Source organism: Stegodyphus dumicola, chromosome 2 (genome assembly GCF_044657685.1).
Source record: "Stegodyphus dumicola isolate Sdum_Otavi_A_Nest chromosome 2, ASM4465768v1".
In the NCBI taxonomy this organism is placed as follows: Eukaryota; Metazoa; Arthropoda; class Arachnida; order Araneae; family Eresidae; genus Stegodyphus; species Stegodyphus dumicola.
The window spans coordinates 264,264,039-264,289,108 of record NC_140769.1 but is presented as its reverse complement, the minus strand read 5'-3'; the positions used below and the strand labels follow the sequence as shown (position 1 = coordinate 264,289,108).

General features: G+C 30.9%; 1 protein-coding gene across 4 annotated transcripts in view; it reads left to right on the top strand.

Annotated features, from left to right (window-relative positions):
• The window catches only part of LOC118182076 (KH homology domain-containing protein 4-like), a 62,350-nt gene that overhangs the window by 21,379 nt on the left and 15,901 nt on the right, over positions 1-25,070 (top strand). For all 4 annotated transcript variants that reach the window (XR_015039855.1, XM_085812117.1, XM_035351356.2 and 1 more), the window contains exons 8-14: positions 4,178-4,302; positions 9,640-9,700; positions 9,805-9,913; positions 13,278-13,385; positions 16,230-16,331; positions 18,240-18,481; positions 22,784-22,983. Coding sequence is in view for 3 of the 4 variants with exons in the window: in XM_085812117.1 (XP_085668243.1) it covers positions 4,178-4,302; positions 9,640-9,700; positions 9,805-9,913; positions 13,278-13,385; positions 16,230-16,331; positions 18,240-18,481; positions 22,784-22,983 (947 nt within the window). In the remaining variant the exon portion in view is untranslated. The remainder of the gene's footprint in view (positions 1-4,177; positions 4,303-9,639; positions 9,701-9,804; positions 9,914-13,277; positions 13,386-16,229; positions 16,332-18,239; positions 18,482-22,783; positions 22,984-25,070) is intronic.

Here is a 25,070-nt window from a genome sequence, read left to right as displayed (position 1 = left end):
TCTGTTTGCAATTTTTAGCAAACAAAAGTTGTCATTAAATGGTGTAATCTATGTCGTGGGTAAATGTGACATCACAATGTACTCAGAAGATTTTTCCTTTAGTTTTATGGGCTGATGATCCTTCATAAGCTGATTAATTTTTTATTAGGGAAGGATATAAATTAACTATTGTTTCTTAGTTTTTCTGAGTGCTTACATGTTTTACGTGAAAATTGGCAGAAATCCTGCCAAGGATTCTGACAGAAGTTTAAAGGAATAGATCACTTTGTATTCAATTGCATAATCATAAATTGCTCTCTATTTAATTATATAGTCAACAGATGTAAGTTGGCAGTATAGCACATAAAAAAAACTTAAAATAAATCAAAGGTGATTCAATGAAACCTTTATTTATTAAAAGAAGGATTTTTAGTAGTCTGTGTTCTCCTTTGCAGAATTTAAAGTGGGTTACTGAGAATCAGGCATGCATAAAAACAAAACAGATATCTTGTGAAAGTTTTATGATGTCATACTTGTCCATTGCTGGTGTTAAATTGGACTGTTTGGTGATACAAAAATAATTGACAGATATTTATTAAGAAAAGAAAAGACTAGTTTATTAAGAAAAGAGGGACCTTTCTTCTACAGAAGAGCTAGTGATGGTGTATTTTCAAAGTTATGGGATTGGGTATATTGATGCACACATTCAAAACATTGAAATACCTTTGAGTTTGGCAAAATGGCGATATAAAAATACTGCCCAGCTATGCAAAATCTCTTACTGAATTGTATGGCACCAAATTCATAGAGAAGGTGGCTGTTTTTTTTCCTATTTTAAATGCTATTAGGGATTAAAAAATTCTTAATGTTATTTAAAATAGCCAAAAATTGCTGGAATACTCAAAGTTTTATTAAATTCGATCATCAAATAATCTCAAGGCCTGAACTTGTATTTATCGAAGTATTTTATGTGTTATGTTTCTAACTTGTATCCGTTGATTATATACCTGAGGGAAATCTATTCCTCCAGATTTCCACCAAATAGGCATAAATTTTGTGGGAATTCGTTTCAAATTTCACAGTTGACCAGAAAATAGGTGAATATCAATTATTTTTGCATTTATACTTGAAAATATATATGTAAAATGGATATATATGTATAATATGTATGTTTGGATGCATGGGTATTCTGCCATCCATGCTAATTAATTGGTTGAATAATTTGCAAAATCTGCAACTTTTTTGAACAACATCATTATTACTCATTTTCTTCAAAGAGAATTGTAAATAATAATAATAATAATAATAATAAAAGTGGTTAGGAGAGGATGTAAAGAAAAGGGATAAGAAGATTGAGGTAAAGGAGATAAATGAAGGAAAGTGTATATATCTTAACCCCTTGATGCGCACAATATTATTTTTATAATTTTTTTAACTAAAAACTCTAGGAATTGAATATTATGATCCTAGAGACAAATAATATATGAATTTAAAAAAAATTACTCTTGCCGATTGTTTTGTGGGTAGTGGTCGCACTGTGAAACCACTGTGCGTCTAGGACTTTAAAACTAACTGAGGTAGTAGGGGGGAAAAAACTTACCTTTCTCCGTGCGCGTTTCCAATAAAAGGCAAAATTTACGAATTTAAAAAAAATGTATGTAAGAATTGCATTATATATAATTTTTGACACTATTTTACAAAGTAAATCGTCTTAAAAAATTAACATTTATGTAATTTTTCTATAACAGTGAAAATATAAGTACATACATAATAAGGATGTTTGGCTAAATGGATTAAAAAAAACTCAGTAAAATAATGATAAAAAAAAGACTAAGTGTTTTTTTTTTTTTTTTTTGTGATGCTGTTCAAAGCATGTTTTGTCTTTTTGGTGCATGCATAGACTTACATTGCACGTTTCGCACATGTATCTTGTATGAGGTTTCTTCCTTGTGCTACAAAATGCACACTTCCTGGATCTAAATTTCACTGGTATACGTCCAACGTTATTTAGTTTCTTTTGATCTGGCACATGACATTTTTGGTTTTTTATGTTAATGGGGGGGGGAGCTTGGTTTTTTTTTTTGGCTTTGGTACAGATCGTTCGTTTCCCACTCATACTTATTGTATTCGTATTTCGTCCCAAAATATTCAGAAAATATTTTAAATTTAATTAAAACTTTATGCGATTTTTATTTTTAATTATAGCAAAGTATATTTACATTAAATTTAAACCACAGGAAATAATTTATAAAATCACAGTACTAGTTTGAGGAGCAAGTTTGTTGAGGTCAGAGAAAAGTCTCTGGAAAAGAAAGACCTTTTTACTGGGCAGGTGCATGCATTGTTTAGTAATAAAATAACTCTGTGGTTTCAAAACCTCTTATCTATATCCGGGTAAAAATAAACATTCCTATTTGAGAAGCAAGCAAGCGCCATTGTGAAGAGCAGTGGTTCTCAAGGCACGACCATCGAGCCTCGTGAGCATTGTGTCACAATGCTCTAGTGGCGCAGTGGTCGCGCCCTGAAACCACAAAGCAAATGCTGTACATATAGAAGGTTTTTTTTTTTTTTATATATGCAGTTTGATTATTGCTATTTTTTATTGTTTATGATGGAAATCATGATGTGCGATGAATAACTTTTTAAATTTAAAGTTATTTATATTAATAAAAGGAAGTTATTTTGTCTCATTTAAAACAAATTTTAAAAGACATCTGATTTGAAGCACTAAAAGACCTAAAACATGTATGAATCTGCAGTCATTTTGTGTTATTTAGAGGTATTTTATAATCAGTAATCAATTGATTTTCACTCAAAAATTTCGGAAAGAGGAGAAAAAAATTCGAAAATTGCTGGCTTCAGAGCGTGACCACCCCACGTCAAAGCGTTAATACAGCCATTCCTTGAAGTCTGCCCTTGTGGTCCTCTTAGATTTACAAAAGTGTCCTGTTGTTCGTAAATAAAATTAACAAGATTTTATATCATTTCAGGTTGATGATTCATGTGGTTCATTCAGGTTTTATGTGGGTCTGCCATGAGAAATAAACGTATTTTAGAATGAAACTTGGATTCTCTAATAGTTTTATAAAAAAGTGAAATTTTTTAGTGTTTCTTAACCGTAGAATTTTCTATTTTAGAGAATTATATCGCTATCGGAAAAGAATTATGTACTGATGTAACTTCACACCTTGAAACTATGAAGTCACAATTTGAAACTAAATTTCTAAGTTGTAAATACAACAAATTTTCATGTGATTTTGAAATTAACTAATTATCATTGAATGAAAGAGAGCAGTTAATTGAACTCTGTAATGCCACTGGACTTAAAATGAAATTGCAAGCGGAAGATATTAAATTTCTGAATCTCATTTCCAGTGAAATCTGAATATACTGAACTGTACAGTGGTGTTTTAAAAATTATGATTAGGTCTGCTTCTACATATCTGTTTAAGAAAAGGTTTTCAGTGCTAGCTCATGTGAAAACAAAGAACCAAAACTGATTTGATGTATGTCGTGAGATAGGATTTGACTTAATCCAACATAGATCATTTATATCGTTAATTGTGAGTACCAACATTTTTAATTTTTAGTTAATAAGATAAAACTGTCTGAACTCCAAAAGTCTTGATTTATCAAAACCAAGTACAGCTTTTTCCATACTATACTAAATTAATTAATACTAGTGTAAAATTAAATGAATTTTAATTAATTGAATTTTAAAAGTTTAAGTAAACCGGTAGTGGCATATACCAAACAAATTGCTTTCGAAGAGGGCAATTTTGAGGAATGCTGCATTAATGTAACTTTAAGGATCTCATCTGGTCAGATTTGTGATTGACATGAGCTTGAATGGGGCATGGCATGGAAGTGTTCATAATATGCTTGAAAATGAATGTTGATGCCAATGTGAAATCTAAATGAACAGCCATATATTTGGAAATTTCTCAATTACTTTTTAACATTTCTTTATATTATAAAAAATAAGACTTTTTTTTTTTTTTTTTTTTTAAAGCCAGTACATTTTTTTAATGAAGCAAGGTTTGTTACATTTCCTCTTACTATATTAGTTTTTTTTTATTTTTATTTTTATTTTTTTTATGGTGTGCTAGATTTTAGTGACAGACAGCATAATTTTTTACTGAATTAGAAATCTATGTTGGTGTAGTTATAATTCTATTAACATAAATTATTTATGTAGGGTTCTTTTCTTCAACACATACGTACTGAAACTGGAGCCACTGTGACACTGAGGGGCAAAGGTTCAGGTTTCATTGAACCAACTTCTGGACGAGAAGCTTTTGAACCTCTTTATATTCATATTACGTGAGTATTATTCTCTACTGTATTTTTTTCCCCAATTTTCCCGTATTTCACTTCCACTTCACTCGAGTTCCCGCCCATGGCATGTGTTTCAATATTATCCTTTTGATGCTTTTCTAATTTTTATTAATTTAGACCATTCTTATTGAAGAAGTTATCATATGCACCACATTTTCTCAAAAATAAGACCCTTCTTTTACATTTTATGATAAGTCTTAAGTAATAAAAATTTAGGCAAATAGTAATTTTGTTGTGCAGTAATTACAAGAAAGAGAATTTTAGTTTCTTCCTTTCAGAATTTCCATGAAATACCAGTACCATTAGCTGGTTTTCAAGCATATCAGTATAGTGCATAGATTTGCTTAAATTGAAATCGCTGCAGTGGATGTGGCTGTTTATGATTAGGAATAGTTATGCAGTTTATATACATATTGGAAAGCCATTAATCTGTGCTTTACTCAATTAATCTGCAGATTACTTAATTTGTTCCATTATAGGGCAATATTATCAACAAACTAAGAGTTCTAAATTGCACATGAATGCATTCTGAATTGTTAAAATGCAAAATATTGTTTCTGTCTTTCCATTCCCTCCTCCTACATAGTAAACAATTCCTTGATGCTGAACAAGGTTCATAAAATGTGTCTGGAAACCCAAATGGGCCACATATAGATGTACTTGTAGCAAAATTCAGATGCTATGTAATCATAGTATTAGATTGACTAATAAGCAAGCAGAATTTTGTCATATTTTTTTTATTTATTTCTGTAATTGTAATAATATTTTAAAACCATTTAATTAATTCTTTGTATTCAGCTTTGTTAATTGGTTGATTATATATAACTATTCTTTGATTGGTTCTTTGGGTAAAAAAAAAAAAAAAATAAATAAAAAATAAATAAATAAATAAATAACATTGTTTCAATATTTGGGAGTACTTTTTAATTACAGTCTGTTAGTTATAACACCAAATTAATCAGTAAACAAATATTATATTTCAACAATATCCAGTATATTTTATTTATAATATGCCTTTTGTTACATGAAATTAGTCTGTTGGTTATAACACCAAATTAACCCTTAACTTCCCACTGTTGCATTTCTGCAACATATGATTTATTTTAATTTAACAGACTCAAATTTTTTTTTTTAATTACCTACAAATCACTTATCTAAGAAAAAAAGGTTACTGCAACGAAATACATGCTAAATTTGTCACTAGATAGCAGCACATTTTCCCCAGAAATCGCAACAATTAAAAAATCTCTGATTCCTCAAGAACTGTGTTTTTGCTATAAAAAGAATCCATTATATTTTATGCTTCCTCTTGTTTATTGATGAAAAAAATTACCAGGTAAGAAGTTTAAACATTTTATGTTCATTTAAAAGAAATTTTGATTTTCTAATAGAAAAAGTTTGAAAGAAATTTGATTTTAATTATATGTTGCAGGTCTGCAACATTGGTCTTTGGTTACCATTTTGACATGGCCAAAAAGCGTATACTAACCCAAGATGAAATTGCTAGATACATGAATAATTTGGGCGAATTGAGTGATTTAAGTGAGGATAGTCTTGAAAATTCTGCTGGTGATGTTTATTTTTTACCTGATTGTGTGTTATCTAATGATGATTCGGATAGCGACTGTGAAATAGTGTTGTTTCACAAAATATAATTCAGAATATAAAAACATCCAATGATGATGATAATGAATTTGATAGAAATATTTCAGTCAGTGTGTGTGTGTGATTATGGCAAAGCCTCGAGAGCTATCTGCCTACAGGGAGGGATGCCTTCGTGGAGGATTTCCTAAGGGAAACTGGTTTGTATACAAGTTACACATGGGAAAAACCACAAAAACAAACTACCAGTGTTTCAGCGACTTTACCGCTCGGCTGCTGGTGTATTTCAGTCAGAGAACCTTTTTTAAATTTAACTGTTAAGAATAATAAAACATTTTCAAAGAATATTTTATGGAAAAATCAAAACATTTCATTGATTGAAGACGTAATAAAATTCCATGGAGATGACACGCTCCCAAGAGAAATTACGGATTTGGACACTACATACCAATTTTTTAAATATTTATGGACGGAAGAGATCATAAGTAACACTTATGAAGACAGCAAATGATATGCTATTCAAAAGAATCCAAGTAAGCCTTTTGACTATATTAGAGAATGAAGTAAATCAATATTTGGATATTTACATTTATGCATCTCTAGTTCACCTGCCAAACTATAGAGCATACTGGTCAGAAGAGCTTAGATTTGATCAAATTAAAGAAACAATGAAGAAATCTGAAAAAGTAAAAATAATAATAAAAAAAATCTAATGAATTTACAAAAATTCAAATCTGAAGTTGCATCATGCTTATGCAAAATGGGGTACGATCGAAATGCTAAAAGAGGAAGACCTAGTAATACTTCAATAGAACAAATGTCTCAGACTCAAAGATGCAAAGGGACTGCCCAATCTGTTCCATGTAAGGACATTCATAGAGATGGTATAAATCATTGGCCAATATGGTCAGAAAAGAATACGGTGCAAGTTTCCAAACTGCAAGAGCTACACTAAAATTGAGTGCGAAAAGTGTAAAGTAGGGGACTTTTTACAACAAAGTCAATAACTGCTTTAAAAGTTTTCATTGTATGTAAGACTAAAGCAATTTATAACTATGAATAATAAAATCCTCATATAAAAAAATGTTTTGTAATTTTACAGCACTACTGCGCAATGTTGCACTTCTGCAACAAACAAAAAAAGGACTGAAATTCAATTTAAAACTACTTAGTTTTTTTAAAAATATTTTTCCCTTTTATTATTTCTTAAGTAGCTGATATAATTTTTTCATAGAAATTTAAAAAATTGGGAAGTTAAGGGTTAAATCAGTAAGCAAATATTATATTTCAACAATAGCCAGTATATTTTATTTATAATATGCCTTTTTATTACATGAAATTGATTATAAATTTATGGAATAAGCATATTTTTCAATTAGTACAGCATGGCCTAAATAAACCTGCCCTGGAAAAGTATTTTTGGAATTTTGGGAAAATGCACTCTGAGCAGCAGACAGATCATTGGAAATTGGAACAGACATCGTTTAGTGATTAGTTGAATACAACACAAAATGGTGCAAATGACAAAACAACAACTATTCATTAATGGGTGTTATGCAAAGCTCAGGTCATGACAAACATGTACTGAACTATTTCTACAAGAGATTAAAAAGTGTCTTGGCAAATTCAGCAAAATATGGTGGAAAACTGGTAGCAAAATATGCATTGTAAGAATGGTCTCTGTAGTGAAGGCCATTTATTCTATTCTCTAATAAGAGTAAATATGGTATCAGAATCATGGTCATCTTCCAGGTTGGTTTTATTTTGGCCAACCTGTAGTACCTAGTGTTAGTCAGTTGTTTGTTTGAGAATTTAATTTAAGTGTACAAAAGTGTTCCTGTTGTTCAAGCAAAGGCCTTTGATGATTGTATTGGATATTTGCAAACTTTTACAGATTTTTTTGTAATTCTTATGAACATTTTCCTACTTTTATAATGCTGCATGTAAAATTCATTTTTTACAAATTTTTGCATTTTTTTGTAGTGGCCCACAAGTATTGTACTAGTTTGAGAATTTTTAGCCAAACCTGTTACTTTTTAAATGCTCATTTTTGACAGATAATCAGTTTACCTTCTTTTTGAAATTAAAAATAATGTTATTTCCTTTTTGTAATATGAATTCTTTTGGTGTGCATTTTCATGTTTGGCAGCTTATCAATATTTTGGTGATTTTAAAACCAGCTTTACAAAAATTTTGATTTCATAATTTGTGAATTTAATAACAGTTTTTATCAAGCATGATTAGTTAATAGGAATCATTGAAATAATGAGAATATGTTCAAATTATAGTCTTTTAGAAAAAAAAATCTGATGTGTACACCACATGACTTCCTTGTACAGAATATTAAATGATACGCTTTTTTTCTTGCATTTTATTTAAACTTATTAGATTGAATTAAACCTACTTCGCCGAAAGCGCATAAACCACAATAGAATAAATGCATTCTTTAAAATTCACTTTGTTTACCATAGCGAAACTCTGGCGCTAAATTTACTTAACAGTATTATATTTCATTCATATTATAACTCAGAAGGCAAAATGTATATCATTTAAAGAATTATCTAATCATTGCCATATGTTCTATTCAAATACTATAATAAAGCTAGAACTATGTATAAAAGAAATTAAGCAAACAAAGCAAAACAGAAACAGTTTTTCACAGACGATTGAGTATTTCTCATTTAATTAATTCAGCTCTCACTTCGCGAGAAGGCAAAAATACATAAAAACTCAAAATATTTATATTAAAAATTACGAAGTAAATCTCAACCGCTTATTTCCTCGAAAAAATTCCAGAAAGAATTAAGCATGATTTAATTGGCAATAATAAATGAATGCGTTATCTTTGTTGTTGCGAAGCTAAGTTTCTCTAGATTGGCAACAAATCCACTAGTCTCCTGTTTCAAATGTAAACATCAACGGCCGCCATTAAAAACAGACTTAGCGGCAATTAAACAACTTTAAAATTGCTGATAATTCTAAAAATATTGCACACAGATTTACTAAAGGCATAAAATCCTTAACCGGAAGATAAAAACAACATAATTCAATCATTTTTAAAGCAAAAAATGTACAATTTACCAACATATAAGAGTAAAGAAACTGAGATCACTGAGCCGGGTAATAGAGTGGATATATATATAAATATATTTATATACATTTGGTGCTGCCGATTGCAACCAAAATATGAGATGCACATCTACATATTATACCAGTCCTATATACAAAATGTCAACGTTCTGAGGCTAGTTGTTTTTGAGTTATGCGAGATACGTACGTACATACGTTCGTACAGATGCCACAAAAAATTCTCTTCAGAATTAATTTTGAAGCAATTTTATAATTTTTTTGAAGGAAAAGACTATTTTATTCTGTCCTTACGTACAGATCTGATGCAAAAACATCGTTAAATTGCATTCGATAGCGGTAAAAATGGATATTTTCGTTGAAATATGCTGCCTGAAACTTTTCGCGATTACAATACTTCCTTTTTACTTCGTACAAGGAAGTAAAAATAGCTAAATGACTGAAGCTAATCTTTATTTCTTTCTGATGTATTTTAAAATGTTTTGTTGTAAAGTACTTTGATGTCCAGTTTCAGTATTCTATTGTATAACTTCTTTCGTACATTGCTGGTAATGTATGTATTCATACCAAAAGGCTATTTTATTGCTTCACTGCATTTATAACTTGAGATTTCCTTTTTCTTTTTGTTTCTAGGCATCCAAAAAGTGAAGGCCTACAAGCAGCAAAGGCATTGGCAATAAACTTAGTTGAAACAGTAAGTATATCATTAACTTCATATTTCTCTAAACCTTTTTTTTCTTTTTTTCAAAAATTCATCACATACAGTGCATACTGAAAAACTTTTTTGTACAATTCCAGGCTCATGTCGAGTTTGCGCAGTGGCAGCAAACGCAACAGCAGTCTGTTCTCCAACCACTGACATCCGTTATGCTTCCTCAAGCGACGCAGGTTGCATATCAGAATCAAGGTATGGAATTTATTTGTCCTTCTTGGCAATGTAAAAACAGGGTTACCCACACCAGCAGCCGAGCAGTTAAGTTGGTAATCATTGGTAGTTCGGTCTGAGGTTTGAATCCTGGCTAAGGGGCTTGACTGCATGGATGTTTTCATGGTTTTCCTCATGTGTTGTAACATGTAGCCGAGCCAGTTTCCTTTAGAAAGTCATTCACAAAGGCATCTCTTCCCCAAGGTAGATAGCCTTTGAGTGCTTTGCCATAATCAAATAAACTAAACCATTTCTAAAAACAGGGGTATCACTTACATGTAAAATTACTCTTTTCAGAAGTGGGGGGGGAGGAGTTACGATGCGGCACGCAATAAACTGGAAGTTGATCTGTCAGCACTATCCTTATCTTCAGGGCAGATCTTTTTATTTTATTTGGCTTATAATTCCTTACTAAATGTAGTATTTCATCTTGATGTACTCCATCTTTGATATGATTTAAATCAAATTCCTCGTCATTATAAATATCACGAATACACATCAAATAGTTTTCTGATTTCGACTTTGCGTAATGTATGCTTTATGCATGCGCTCGTTGAAGGAAATGTTTAATAAAGTAAACAAATAAATATAAAGCTTTTTTTTTGATAAATTTTGATACCCTTTAGATCACAATTGCTCTTTATTTCATAAATTATGGTTTCATATTTTTAATTTTATAATTTCTGCATGCCATCTCACCAGATTTAAACTGATGATATATAATCCGGAAACGTCGAAGTCCCAACGAGTCCGGATTAAAGTCTTTTGACTGTATTATTCTAATAGTTCTGAAAAAGAATTTGCATAAGCATGTGGACATTTTGAAAACATTTAAATTTAATAAAAAAAAGGTGTTTCCGTAATGTATTTCTATTTATCTCCTGCTAAATAGTTTTAATACAGGTTTCTAAAATTCGTTTGTGTCAAGCCATATACCTCGGTAAAATCTAGTGAACTTTGTTTTTAAACTTTTTTAATCGTAAATCTTGGTTTACTGTTTTATTTATTGTTGCCTTAGATACATTTAGAGGCCTTATAATTGATTTCTGTGTCAATGGATTTTCTCTTGTTATCAACAATTTGACTGTAAAAAAATTAGAAGCAGTACATGCCTTTTTTGGGTATTCGTTTGGAGTCTGCTTTCCACGTAGAAGTAATGATTGATGGATTTTTCCTTTTCAATTAATAATGTTGCTTATTTTGCACTTAAAAATTTTAATGCCGTTCATTTCACCACATTTTTTAATTATGGAATAGGAATATTTCTCTTTGGAAAGCACAAAAATATAGCTTTCAACCCATAACTTGTTTACATTTTGAAAGAAGAATAACTTTAAAAGTAGCAGATGCTATTTCTCATTTCAAATAATACACCATTTCTAGAAATGTTTATTCCAAAACATTGTGATTTTTTTTTAAATTCTTTATTGAAATTATTCTATAATCGTATAAATACCCTCTTTTCAACTTTAAACTTTTCTTCTTATCAACTTTCATCTAAAGTTAATATTTGTTTAAATACAATTATGATGTATAAGGCATGTTTTTTTTTTTTTTTTTTTTTTTTTTAGAATAAATAAATGAACAAGTGAAAAGAACAGGAGAGTCACAAATTATAGATAAATTTAACAAAAACTCACCACTTTATTTATGTAGTTAATTAAAAGGCTTTTGTAATTTGTGTGTCATTCCAAAGGAAAGATAAGAAGAAGGTTCAAAGGTAGAATTTTGTACCTTCGATACAACTTTCCGACAGAAATGATTCGATGAACATATTCCTGTGTTAGAGTACCTGCAGGAATCTACAATTGAATCAACAGGTGGATTCTTAGATTTAATTTTCAAATTGTTTTGTCTCTGCATGTTATGCTGTGTGTGTAAGCATTGCCATCGCTGTGACAACATTGCACAAAGAATTTTGCCATTGTATGTTAGATATATTGGTTGTATTTTAAATTGTTGTAGAGTTAATCATTATTATTACTGAAGAATCACTGACAAATGATAATGTTTTGCAGTTTAAATAACATTCAGAACTTGAGATCAAGGATTGTGAGGACTGGAAAGTTTTGTATTTTATAGATCTCCTCTTGCTTTGGGTGTGTGTGCGTGCACGTAATTTATTTACATTTTTCAGTTTCCAAATTTTACCTTAAACTTGGATTGTTAACATATAAAAAGTAACCAAAAAGAATTATTTTGTCAAGGTTTATCAAATTTAAAACTATTACGTTTTATAAATAAATTTATTTACAAAAAAATGCCAGTGCAAGGAGAAAATGTAGTGAAGGAGAATAGAGATAAATATTAGAGGAACTTTTTGTGGAAATAAAGAAACCTTTTGTAAATATTAATTAAAAAAATATTTTTCATTATAAAAGATACATCTCTCAGCAAAATTACTTTGTAATACTAAGATAAATAATATACTGTTTATAAAATCACTGTCATTCACTTTCCTTGAACTAAATTTCCTTTGTTAATTCTTCTACTAAGCCAAAACATAATACTGTAATTAATGTAGCAATTAAAATTGCAGAAAACTTTACTGCTGTGGGTTTTGCAATCAGTGTTATTCGTTTATTTACTTTCATATAAAAGCGTAAAATTAATATAAGAGCACAAATTACTTTGAAAGTAATTTAAATAGTGGATGTAGATTTTTTTCCCAATGCAAAATATATTTCACTGCATATTTACAAAAAGATTTTTTTAACATCCTCCAAAATTTTCCTATTTATCCCTTTCCACATTCATGTTTTATCCCTTCTACTGATGCTATTTACACAGGATAAAATTGTATTTTAAAAAGTAATAGTTTTATATTCTATAAATCTGAAGTAGTTTTTGAGGTATATATATAGTTTGATTTGTGATTTATGTGCAAATTTTCTAGATTTAATATAAAAATTAAATGTTAAAATGTAAACAAAACTAAAGACATGACCTATAATCTGCAAAATTCTCTGATCTGGACAGTCTGTGGTCCCATAATGGAAAGATTATCAAAATTTTATTATATTATAAATTTTGGGATTCGATTTATTTCTTATTAGGGTTTTGCTAGGCTGCAGAACTAGCAAGAAGAAGAATTGGTAAAATATGATACATAAAAAATATAACTCTCTAAGAACAATACACTGATTGAAATTGAATATTAAATCATAAAATTGATTGGTTACTCAACTGTTTTGATTTGGTAAAATATGAGATATGTTCAGCCAAAATGCTGTGTATGTTATGTAACATCTTGTTTAATGTTTTTGTTGTTAAACAAACTAGTAATTTTGCAGTTAAAATTTTCATTGGAAAAAACTAATATTTTATACAAACTCTTTTGGTTTAGTTATGGTGACTCCAGCCGTATTGCCGGTCAACCCTGGAGCTCTTTCGACTGGAACTGGAGTTGTTGCCACTGGAATACAAATACCAGCACCTGTGTCTGCTGCACCTGGTAATTTTCTTTTTGTATTCAGTTTTTCATTATTTGTAGAACCCCCTATTTTAAAAATTTTTATTGCTTTAATTGACCAATCTTAAGTCCACTGGAAGTCCAAATTTTAAGTTTTTCCTTTATTTATTTTATATTTTATGCAAACTAATGAAATTTTGATTAACAAACTCGGTAGTTTAAAAGCAGTTTGTTGCCTCTCGTCAAGGCAAGATATTTATGTTTCAAATTTAGTCAAAAAACTTAGTGATTTAAAAGAGATATGTTGCCACTGAATATTTGTCTTCATTAAATGTTATTTAATCAACAAACATATTTAAAAGAAATGTGTTACCACTACCCAAAATATTTTTGTTGCCACTTGGCAAAGTATAGGTTATTTAATTTTTATTTCCAATTTAATCTGTTATTGATTAATAAACAGTTTAAAAGCTGGAACCATGAAATTATCTTACTGCCAAACAAAATCAACTAATCTAATCTTTTGTGCTGAATGAGACATTGCCTTTGTAGATTGCAGAGAGGCAGTTAGTCTGTTAAATTAAATATCACAAGTAATGCAACTTTACTTTAAACCTTATTTTTTTATTTTGTACCTTAAACTGTATATCTGATAAGTTTTGTTGGTTGTTATTTTATTATTAGAAATCTTATTTTCTGATAAAAGTGGTTACTCACAAAATAGTTGAAATAGCTCGCACTGGTCAATAGGGTTTAAAAAAATGGAACTCTAAATATTTGAAATAGCTATTAGGCCAGTGACACAGAATATATAAATTAAAGAACTGCATCATAATTACACAAAATAGGTTACACACCAATAATGTTGAATACATTAGTAAGTTAACTGCATTGTAAATAGGTGAAATAGCTTACAGACCAGTGAACACGAATGTGAGTATAAATTAGAACATAAATTTTATCAGTGAGCAATATGCTATTTAGTTGAAATAGCTTAGAGACCAGTGGTATAGAATATGTTAAGAACTAATAAGTTTTATTTATATAATTCAAATATTCAGGTTTGTGTCTATTTTTCTCTTTAAAATTTAGTGCTGTAAATTCCACTTACACATTTGTTCATGGCTATTTTGATAACATTAAATGATGACAAAAGTATCTTTCAAATTAACAATAAAATTAACCGATTTAATATAAGTAGAAACATGTAAATACTTTTACTGCATTTCAAATAGTGAAAAAAGTCATTACTAATACGAGGGCTATCCAGAAAGTAGATTACGTTTTGGAATAAAAAAATAAACAAAGTATAGGAAACAAATTTTATTATATACAGATGAAAGCCACACTCAAATACTACTTTTCTACATAGTCACCATACAAATTAAGGCATTTATCGTAGCGATGTACGAGCTTGGAAATTCCTTCATCGAAAAATTCGGCCGCCTGCGCCTTCAACCACTTCGTTACCTCTTCTTGCATCTCTTGGAATCCATCTTGCACAAAACTTGTGGTAACCAAGCTTTTCGCTGATGATTTCGTGCAACAAACTTCGCAAAATTTGTGGAAAACTCAAAGAAAGTTCCGTTATTGTGAAATTTCGATTTTCACGGACTTTAGCATCGACTTTTTCGAGAAGTTCGGCGGTCACTATGCTGGGTCTCCCACTTCGATCTTCGTCGTGAACATTGGTTCAGCCATTTTGAAATCTTATGACCCACTGACGCACTCCACCTTCAGTGATAATGTTGTCCCCATACACTTCACGAAGCTGCCGATAGATTTCTATCGGTTTACAGTTTTTTTGCAGTCAGAAACCTTATTACTGAGCGCACCTCGCAGCTCGCGGGATTTTCAATTAACGCAGACATTTCAAACCGTCACAGTATCTGAACGGAGCACAGCACGAACCTCTCACTAGCACGGCTAGATGCAGACTGAGCTGCGCAACGCTCTGACCCCAAGATGGCCGCGCTAGCCCCGCCCCTAGCGGACACAGACGGAAACGTAATCTACTTTCTGGATAGCCCTCGTAGATTATCTTCCATTGTTGTGCAAAAGCTCACATATGAACCATTTCTAATGTTTCTGGAAATTATTTGACTAATACTGTATCCTAATCTTAATAGTTGAGGGCATCCCTTATATCAGCTTATAAGGAATTTACTGATTTCATCATTTTCAGAAAGTTTATCATATATGTGCTTAGATTTATTTCAGAAAGCAACTGGCAGATTTCTTCATCTTAAGAAGTTGAGTGTCTGTTCACCTCCAAATTCAAAAAATTATTCAAAATCTATGCCAAACTAAACAAAAAGTGGTCCACTTTAATTTTAAATTGTTGACTAAATTTTTTTAAAAAACAAGCAATTTGGTCATTTAATCTCTTGCTTGGTGACATTTCTCAATCTTCTGGCTGTTTATAAAATTTGTTTTTGCTGTGTTTGGTGAAATTACATCAGTTTAAAAAAAAAAGTGTCTTCTATAATTTTTGGTAATATTGAGCAAATTGTTGATCACAATACACAATGTATTGGCAATTTGATATCATTATCCACAATTTCTACTGTAGACACTTTGTTTGGCAGTAATTTAAAAAATCTGATTATCATTGACATGAAATTCGCAAATATAGATTGCATGTAATAAAGTGAAATAATAATGTTTGACATACAATTTAAGATATCCTTTTTAATGGCTTTATACCACTTTTTATTTATCTGTACAACATCAAGATGCATTGAATATTATATATTCCAAAGCCAATCAAAAAAGTGGAATACAAAGTAATAAAAAGGCAGTTATTTACAGAATTTTAAATTAATTTCAGACTAAATGTTTTTGTTTGTAAATTGTACCAACCATAATTTAAATGTTCTGTTCTAGGTGCAGCTCTCACTGCAGGAATTCCGAGTTTGATGCATGCAAGTGTGCCAGCTCTTGTCTCTCCTGTATCTGTGGTGTCCTCTGTTCCTGTGTCTGTACAGGGTAAGACTATTTTGATGAAATTCGATCCTGGATTTATTAGGGTTATACCAAGGATGATATGCAAAGCTTTTTTGAACAAATTGTTTAGCTCATTATAATAAAAGGAGAGAAAATTGGTATAGATACTTGATTTAAAGTATTGGTAAAAATTCAAATACCGTATTTCCTTATATAATTTTACTTCCAGCTTTTTAGCACCAGCCTCACGGGATTTTTCTCTTACTGGATGCGTTCTGAGAACAAGTTTCCCTAAATTCAAAATGGTTTCATCCACATGGGTGATTCTTTTCACCTTACCAACAAAGACAAAACCTCGCAGACTATGTGCAAAGGTTGTGTTGAAAATTTCCATTCTGTCAAACTTTATGCCAGCCTAATACAAGAACTTACCTGTCACAACAAACAAAAGCAAACTGACGTTCATTCTACTATTTCACCAAGTCCGTTGCTCATTTCCATTCTCTACTTATTTATGGATGGTTTGAGGTCCAAGGAGCAGCAGAAACAACAATAAAAATGGGTGAGATTTAAGTTATAGGGAAGTAGAAATGAAGATATTGTATACATAATAATGTTAATATTACTATGTACTCTTATTGGCATGTAAGTTTCTTAAAAGAACCCACCAGTGGTCAAGCAATAAAATGGCTGAGTGTTGGTAGTTCAGTCTGGGGTTTAAATCTCGGCAAACAGGAGGGCTGCGGGAACATTTTTGAGGTTTTCTTCATGTATAACAAGTATACAAGCCAGTTTTTAGTAAATCCTCCATGAAGGTAACCCTCCTCAAAAGCAGGTAGATCTCAAGTGCTTTGCCATAATTGAATAAACCAGCCAAACCGGTGTGTAGTTCATCCATGACTACTTTTGTAACTTATGTTCTTACTGTAACCACGTCTTTAAGAAATTAAATTATTTGAATAATTTCCCCCCATAGATTTTTGAACATTAAAATTAGTAAAAAAGAAAAAGAAAGAAAGAAAATGCATTAGCAAATAGGGTAAGCCTTTGCAGGGAAAAATTTTTCCCTTATTTTCAAAGTAGTTTCCAAATTTAAAAAAAAGTCAGTGGGACGGTTTTGAGAGATTTTTCTGTTGTAGAACAATATGCATCAAACAGTTTTCTGTGAAAAGGTATATTTTCTAACATTACCTGTTGGTTATTAGTAAATGCTTTGTTCTCTCTTTTTTCTTAAACAAATGTGTTCTTGTTTTCAAAGTAAATATTGTCAATAAAAGATTTTCAAAACATGCTGTTCTACTTTATTTTATTTTATTTGAATAATTTCCCCCCATAGATTTTTGAACATTAAAATTAGTAAAAAAGAAAAAGAAAGAAAGAAAATGCATTAGCAAATACGGTAAGCCTTTGCAGGGAAAAAATTTTCCCTTATTTGCAAAGTAGTTTCCAAATTTAAAAAAAAAAGTCAGAGGGACGATTTTGAGACTTTTTCTGTTGTAGAACAATATGCATCAAACAATTTTCTATGAAAAGGTATATTTTCTAACATTACCTGTTGGTTATTAGTAAATGCTTTGTTTTCTTTTTTTTTTTTTTTAAACAACTGTGTTTTTGTTTTCAAAGTAAATATTGTCAATAAAAGATTTTCAAAACATGCTATTCTACTTTATTTTTTGTTTATCAAACTGATTTAAGAGATTTTTTATGTTTAGAAAAAAATTACTGCAACGAAAATGAGCTGATAATAAAATTATGTTTCTTCATTGGAAATACCAAGTTGCAATCTTTACAGAGAAAACTGTCTGGCATATTTTGTTCTATAATAAAAAGGTCCATTTTTTTACCCCCCCCCAATATTTTTGCCTTTATTTCTCCCTTTTGCAAATCAGAAACTTCTAAAGGATTTTATTAAAATAAATAATTTAAGAAGTATCTTGTTTATCCAAATAGGTATTCCTTCTCCGACTGTCATCACCTATCCGACCTATGTGGCCAACACAAATTCCGTTATAGCGAGACCAGCTGCTTCCGTTCTGGCTCGACCTGCAGCGCCTGCAGTCAGTATAATCGGGGTCATGCCGACAATGTCCGCCACGGCTGCTTACAGTGCCGCACGGCAGAGGCCTCCTTTTCAAGCCCATCAGATTGCATTTTCTCAGCCTGTAGTTTATGCGAATGTGCCTGTATCTCAAGTAAGCATAATCATTTGAAAAGCAAAGTTATACCCTTCTCTTCCCTTTACATAGAGATATAAAAATATATGAATCTGAAACTGTTCCTCTTCTTAAATTTAAATTTGATAACAGATTTTTCTTATGCACTTAAGGGGCAAAAACAAGTAGGAAGGCAGTAGATATCCAGTAACATCCATTATCCAACTAGTGTCCAGAAAATTAAATACAGTAAAGTGTTTTGATAAACTGCACACCTCGTGACAAAAGGTTGTGCAGATTGCTCAATTTCACAGATCATAGGACGTAGCTTTCTGAATTTCGTTTACATTAATAAATGCACTCTGCAGTTATTCTTTAACATGGTAATGTGTTTTGTGTGAGGCCACTTCCTAGAATTAATAGAGGATTTTAACATGCTTAAATAGAGAATGTATAGAATAATCACATTTTCTATGTGTGCCCTCCTATTTTAAGTGAGCTAACAATTGGAACAGCTTCCAGCTAACAATAGAAAATCACGCTACTAACAACTTGAACAACATTCAGCTGATAATCAGAATAACATCTGGCTAACAGTATTTGGCTTACAATTTGGGGGGGGGATCTTGCTAACTGTGGGAAAATATCCAGCTAGCAATTGGAAAACCATCCAGTTAATGATCGGAACATCTGACTAACAACTGAAAAGGCATCCAGCTAACAGTTAGAAAAATCATCCAGCTAAATAGTTCGAAAAACATCTAACTATTGGAATATCACCCAGCTGATAGTTAGGAAATCATCCAACCAATAACTGGAACAGTATTCAGATAACAATTGGAACAATATCCAGATATCAATTGGAAAATCGTCAAGCTAACAAATGGGAAAAATCTGAGGGTAGAGTCCTACAGGCAACTGATGCAAATAAATTTTGTCACACTGGCTCTGCTTTTGCAATAAAAAGTATAGGGAATACCAATTTTTATCACGCCTGTATCAATTCTTTTTTCACAGATGGCAGCTCAATACTTGTAAGTTGATTAAATAACAGCAGTATGTAGAATCAGAATATTCTGTTAGAACATATTTTGAAAGGATGCAGTTTCAGTGCCCATTGCTTTTTCACGTTTAATGTTTGTAAAATGAGTAGTTCAAGTGAACAAGAGGATTGAAGTCTTGAAGAATCGGGAAGTGATTCTTTTTTTCAGATGCTTTTGATTCTGAAGACAGTGACTATAGTGATGCTATCGTGCAACTTTTACCAGGGCGAAAATGGTACTAAATTATGCCATATGTCCCAGATATTTGTCCTCCTCGTTTTCAGTTCAGTTTGTTGCTTAAAATTAATATTCCATTTCAAGACAGTGCAGTTGTTTTACAATATGATGAGCATTTTATAAATTATTAAGTAGTGGATATAATTGTAAAAGAGACTAATTGTTATGCTTAGCAATCAGGTAATGTTGTTGGGAAAAGAAAATTGAAAGAAGAGAATGGAAACCCGTATCGGCACATGAAATGCATTTGTTCCTTGCGCTTTCATTTTTACTAGCTATTATAAAAAAACCTGAAGGAAGCATGTATTGGGCTAAGAAAATATCAGTAGAAACTCCTGTAGCGTATTTTGCAGTATTTAACTAAATAATAGATGAGCTTCTTAGTAAACATAAATTTTATTCTCAATTCACAAAGATAGTTTAAATAGAATTCTATTCATTACAACTTCACACTACAGCTTACTATTACAGTTTCTTTCTCTAAATTTTCAGTTATCTACTAACTGGTAAAACTTATAATGAATTTTTTGACATTGCTTAGCAACTGTTACAAAATACAGACAATATGAAATGTGGCTTTGCCACTCCAATAACAAGGATAATTAATAAAATATAATAATTTGTTAAATAATGAAGTATTACAATCCTTTTTTCTGTAATATCATGTAATGAATACTGTGAAATCAAAAATTACTTACATTTTGTGAACAATGATTCTTATGATCAAGAAAATAATCCTAACTTGAAACTACAAAATTTGGCCTATCTGTGAGCATCTGAATAAAGTGTATCGAAAAATAATTATTCCAGAAAGAGATATTACCATAGATGAAAGGCTGATATTGTACAAAGGACATTTATCCTGGCACCAATACATACCTTCAAAAAAAGCAAAATTTGGTATTAAAACATATATGCTAAGCTAAGTTCTGGTTATATATGGTCATTTATCATACATACTGGGAAAGGTAATTTGTTTCATACTAAATTCTGATCTCTGTCAGTACCTTCACAAGTTTATGATTCTGATGTTGCCATTATTGAAACAAGGCTACTTATAATACTTCACCAGAATTATGTGATATTCTTTGGACTTATCAAACAGATGTGGTTGGAACTGTTAGACAAAAAGGAAGGAACAATGTTATCATCTTTTCGTGTTTCTGAAACTATTGAAGTAAAAAACTGAAAACAAAATCAAAGGTAATAATTGACTGCAATAAAACATTTGTAAGTGTGGAAATTGAAATGTGTTTCCCCTGAAATTACCATAGTTTTCGTTAAACTTTTTATACTGATGGGCCACCCGATCTTCTTGTACCTATATGAATCAATTTACGTCATTAACCCATTGCTACTTTGTACATAGTCCACATAGATAGTCTGTAAGGAAACATTTGCCAGGGTTTGCACTTTGGTTTTCAATCAGAGTTACAAACATTTTCAGGGTTTGCACTTTGGTTTTCAATCAGAGTTATAAACATTTGTCAGGGTTTGCACTTTGTTTTTCAGTCAGAGTTATCTGGAAGTAGAACGTAAAACAAAAAGTAAAATATTAAAAGAATTCACTAGCAGATTTAAAAACACTTCTTGTAACATACTCTTTTTATCTGCACGTACAATTTAAATTTCAACACATTCTCATGCTCTTCAGAAGCTATTGCCACACTGTCAAAGATAAAATGTGAATCTGCATCTCAGATAACATTGAATTTGTCATGAGGTATCAGTTTGTGAAGATTATTTAACAAAAGTTACTGTAAATAAGCAGTAAGAATTGGGAATATTTTTTTAACAATATGCAACAAAAATGATATCTATAAATAACTCAGGGAGAATAAAGATATAAGATATATGTTTTTTTAACACACGAGGAATATTTTAGATCTGAGTCTGTAAACTGGGGTCGTGGCACCTCCAGCAGGGGGCCGCCAAAAATTTTAGCAGTTTTGATATTTCTTTAACTTATTATATTATAATAATTTTCCGGTTACCAAATATTTTTACACAATGTATCTGAAAATAGATAAAGATAAGACAGTGCCGATAAAGAAAAAACAAAAACTTTTCGATGCATCCATTTTATAACATAAACTTTCATTTTACTTGCTTTATATGTGATGCTGTCATTTCATCTGTTACTTATTTAAAATTTTCACATTGTTCTATATCTTAAAATTAGTACAGTACAAGTGAAAAAATTGTCAGTTTCACTCATGCGTGTGTCGGATTTGCGCATTGCTTATGGGGTCCCACAAAATTTTCATAAATATTATTGGGTTGCGAAGAAAATCTCTGATGAAAAGGGGTCGGGACTGAAAAAAGTTTAAGTAACTCTGTTTTAGATTACCAATATCACTAGCAGAGTAAACTCTTAAATGCAGCTCGACTAACTCTTTGAACTAAGTCAGAACTAAAGCTAATTTTTGTGACTCAAACAAGGTGCCTTATGTAGAGGAAATTGCTCCTAGAGTTTCAAGAATATATTTTCCCCAAAATTTCCAGAAAGTCTGCCAATTTGGCAAAAATTGCCATATGTCTGAAACTTGCCAATGAAAATTGTCAGTTATGTTAGGGCAGTTTTTGCTTCTGTGTTTTTTCTTGTTTTCAAAATCTGAACATTTTTGCAACAGAACCGTAAGATCTACAATTCTATGGAAGAAATAAGCCCTTACGTGCAGTGACTATAAATCCAATTACACACAAAATAATCCTAAAATTGTCACCTAAAAAGCAACAACAGATAACTTATTAGAACCTATACATAACATTACAAAAATGGAATCAAATAGACTCAAATATTTACAGAAATTTACCACACTTAGTTCATGGTGTATGTTTAGGGAAATTCAACATTTTGCATTTGGCATTTGTAAAATAAAACAAGATCCTTCATCTTGAAAAGATTAGAAATTTATGTTTACGTATTTCTCCAGTGGTGGAAATGCAGAAATCGTATTCTGTGACAGAAACTTTTGTTTATGAACTTTTTGTATATGAGTTCTATTTTGTATTATTTTAATATGCAATAAAATTATATTTACAACTTTTTGTCAATCAGGCAAGTCTGACTCAGACTGCTGTTCCTCCTACCTCTGTGGTGATGACAATACCCGAAACAGCAACGTATCCGTTGCCGTCTCAGTTTTCTCATCCTCCTCCTCTCCACCAGAGGGAGTCAGACCTCCTCAAGCATAGATATTACAATAATAGTATGGGAGTCAGTTTGATACCAACTTCCAAGACAGAAATTTCACCCTGGTGAGTATCAGATGCCACTTGCATGAACTAAATTTGTTAAAACAATTAACAATAATAATAGTCTATTAGTATTTTTAAAAAACATGTTACAAGTTAAATAATTATAAAAAAGCGAATAGTTCAGAAGAATACTAGGGTGAGTGTTAGTTTCTGTCTGAATGTTGTTAAAACAGTCTGTTGAACTCGAAAGAATGTTAGGATGAAAATTGGTTGCCATTATAATCTATTGGTATTTTTAAAGGTCATAACACATGTTAAATAATTACAGAAAAATATTCAAAAGAATATTAAGATATCAGTTGCCATTTAAATAAACTAAATCTTATTAAAACAATTCATAAAAAAGTTTAAAAGATTAAGCAGTTAGAAATATTAGGTTTTAGTGTTTAAAAGAGTAAGTATCAGTTGAAATTTGAATTGAATAAATATTGGTTTAAAAAAATGGCTCAACAGCCCTCAGTTAGCTATGGCCTGCAGTGCTCTTATATCTGCTTTGTAGACTGTGGGCTCCAGGGTGAATAAGCATCTAACCTGGACAAGGGGTCAGCTGGTCGCAGGACACCCCCCTCCCAGTGTTTAATCCCCAAGCAAACTTGATACTTAATTTATCGACTCACTCAAAGGATGAAAGGCTGGGTCAACCTTGCCCAGTCCGAGGATCGAACCCCAGACATGTGATGCTGCTGCATAACATGCTAACCACTGGTCCTCTAAATATTTGTAAAACTGAATGATAATAAATTTGTATATTGCATATTAATTTATTGAAAAGTTATAGTTGAAGAGAATATTACAGTGAATGTCAGGTGCCATTTGCTTATTTTAACAACTGATTGTTAAAATAATTAATAGTATTGATATTTAGCATTTTTAAAGGTCTTGCTACATGTGAATGATGATAGAAAACTGTGTCAGTTGCCATTTGCATTAAATGTTGGCAAAGTAATTAATCTGTTGAGTTGGAAAGAATATTAGATTGAATATCACTTTCCATTTGCATTAACTGAATAGTTAATAACCAATCAATGTGTTACATGTTGGTAATTATATAAAAGAGAAGAATATTTGGTGAGTATTGGCTATCATTTATTTGCATTAACTAAATGTTCTTAAAATAATTGATAGTAATAATAATAAATCAAGTTTGTAAGAATCATGATACATGTTAAATCATAATAGAAATGAGATAGTTCTAAAAATATTAAAATGAGTTCACTTGCCATTTTCCTTAATTAAATGTTGCTAGGCAGTTAATAATCAAATCATGTATTGCATATTAATCACTCTATAAAAGAGATAGTTTAAAAAAATGCTAGAATGAGTACCAGTTGTCATTTGCATTGGCAAAGTAGTTAATAATTTATTGATGTATTGCATATTAAATAACTGCAGAAAAATGATTGTTCAAAAGTTAACATTATATATCATCATTTATTACAGCTCCTCCACATTTCTTTAAAAAAATCTATTAATTGGAAAATTTAAACTCTGGTTTGCGATATCTGAAAATCTTCACATTCGCAACTATTGTATTCAACCTCTCCATGAAATATGCTAGCTGGCCATAAATTACGCCAAGCATTTTTAAAAGTATCTGGAGACACATCCTCCCACAATCTTGCGATGATCCACAAAGCAGATTTTACGCTAAAATATTTCAAACATTTTTGAACGTTCATGCCATTATTCAAGAAATTTAACATGGATTTTAAAAATTCTACTTTATATTTGCATTTCAGCCGCACTATTCTGATACTCATAGGCTTGAATAATTGATGTACGGTTTTGAGGAAAGAATCATACAGATACATTAACTTTCACTAAAACTGGTCACTTTCACTAAAATGAAGTATCAGCCAAATAGTTATCTACAATCAGGACAATTTTTGTATTATCAGGTAAACCAACTGAATTCTGCCGAGCTTCGGATATGAAATGATTTTCAAACCAATCATTCATTAACACTTGTGTCATCCATGTTCTTTTATTTGCACGATATATTATGGCAAACCTTTTACTCCTTTAAATGCTTGAGGTCGTGTATATTTTCCAATTACAAAAAGTTTACACTTGTGCATTCTTGCAGC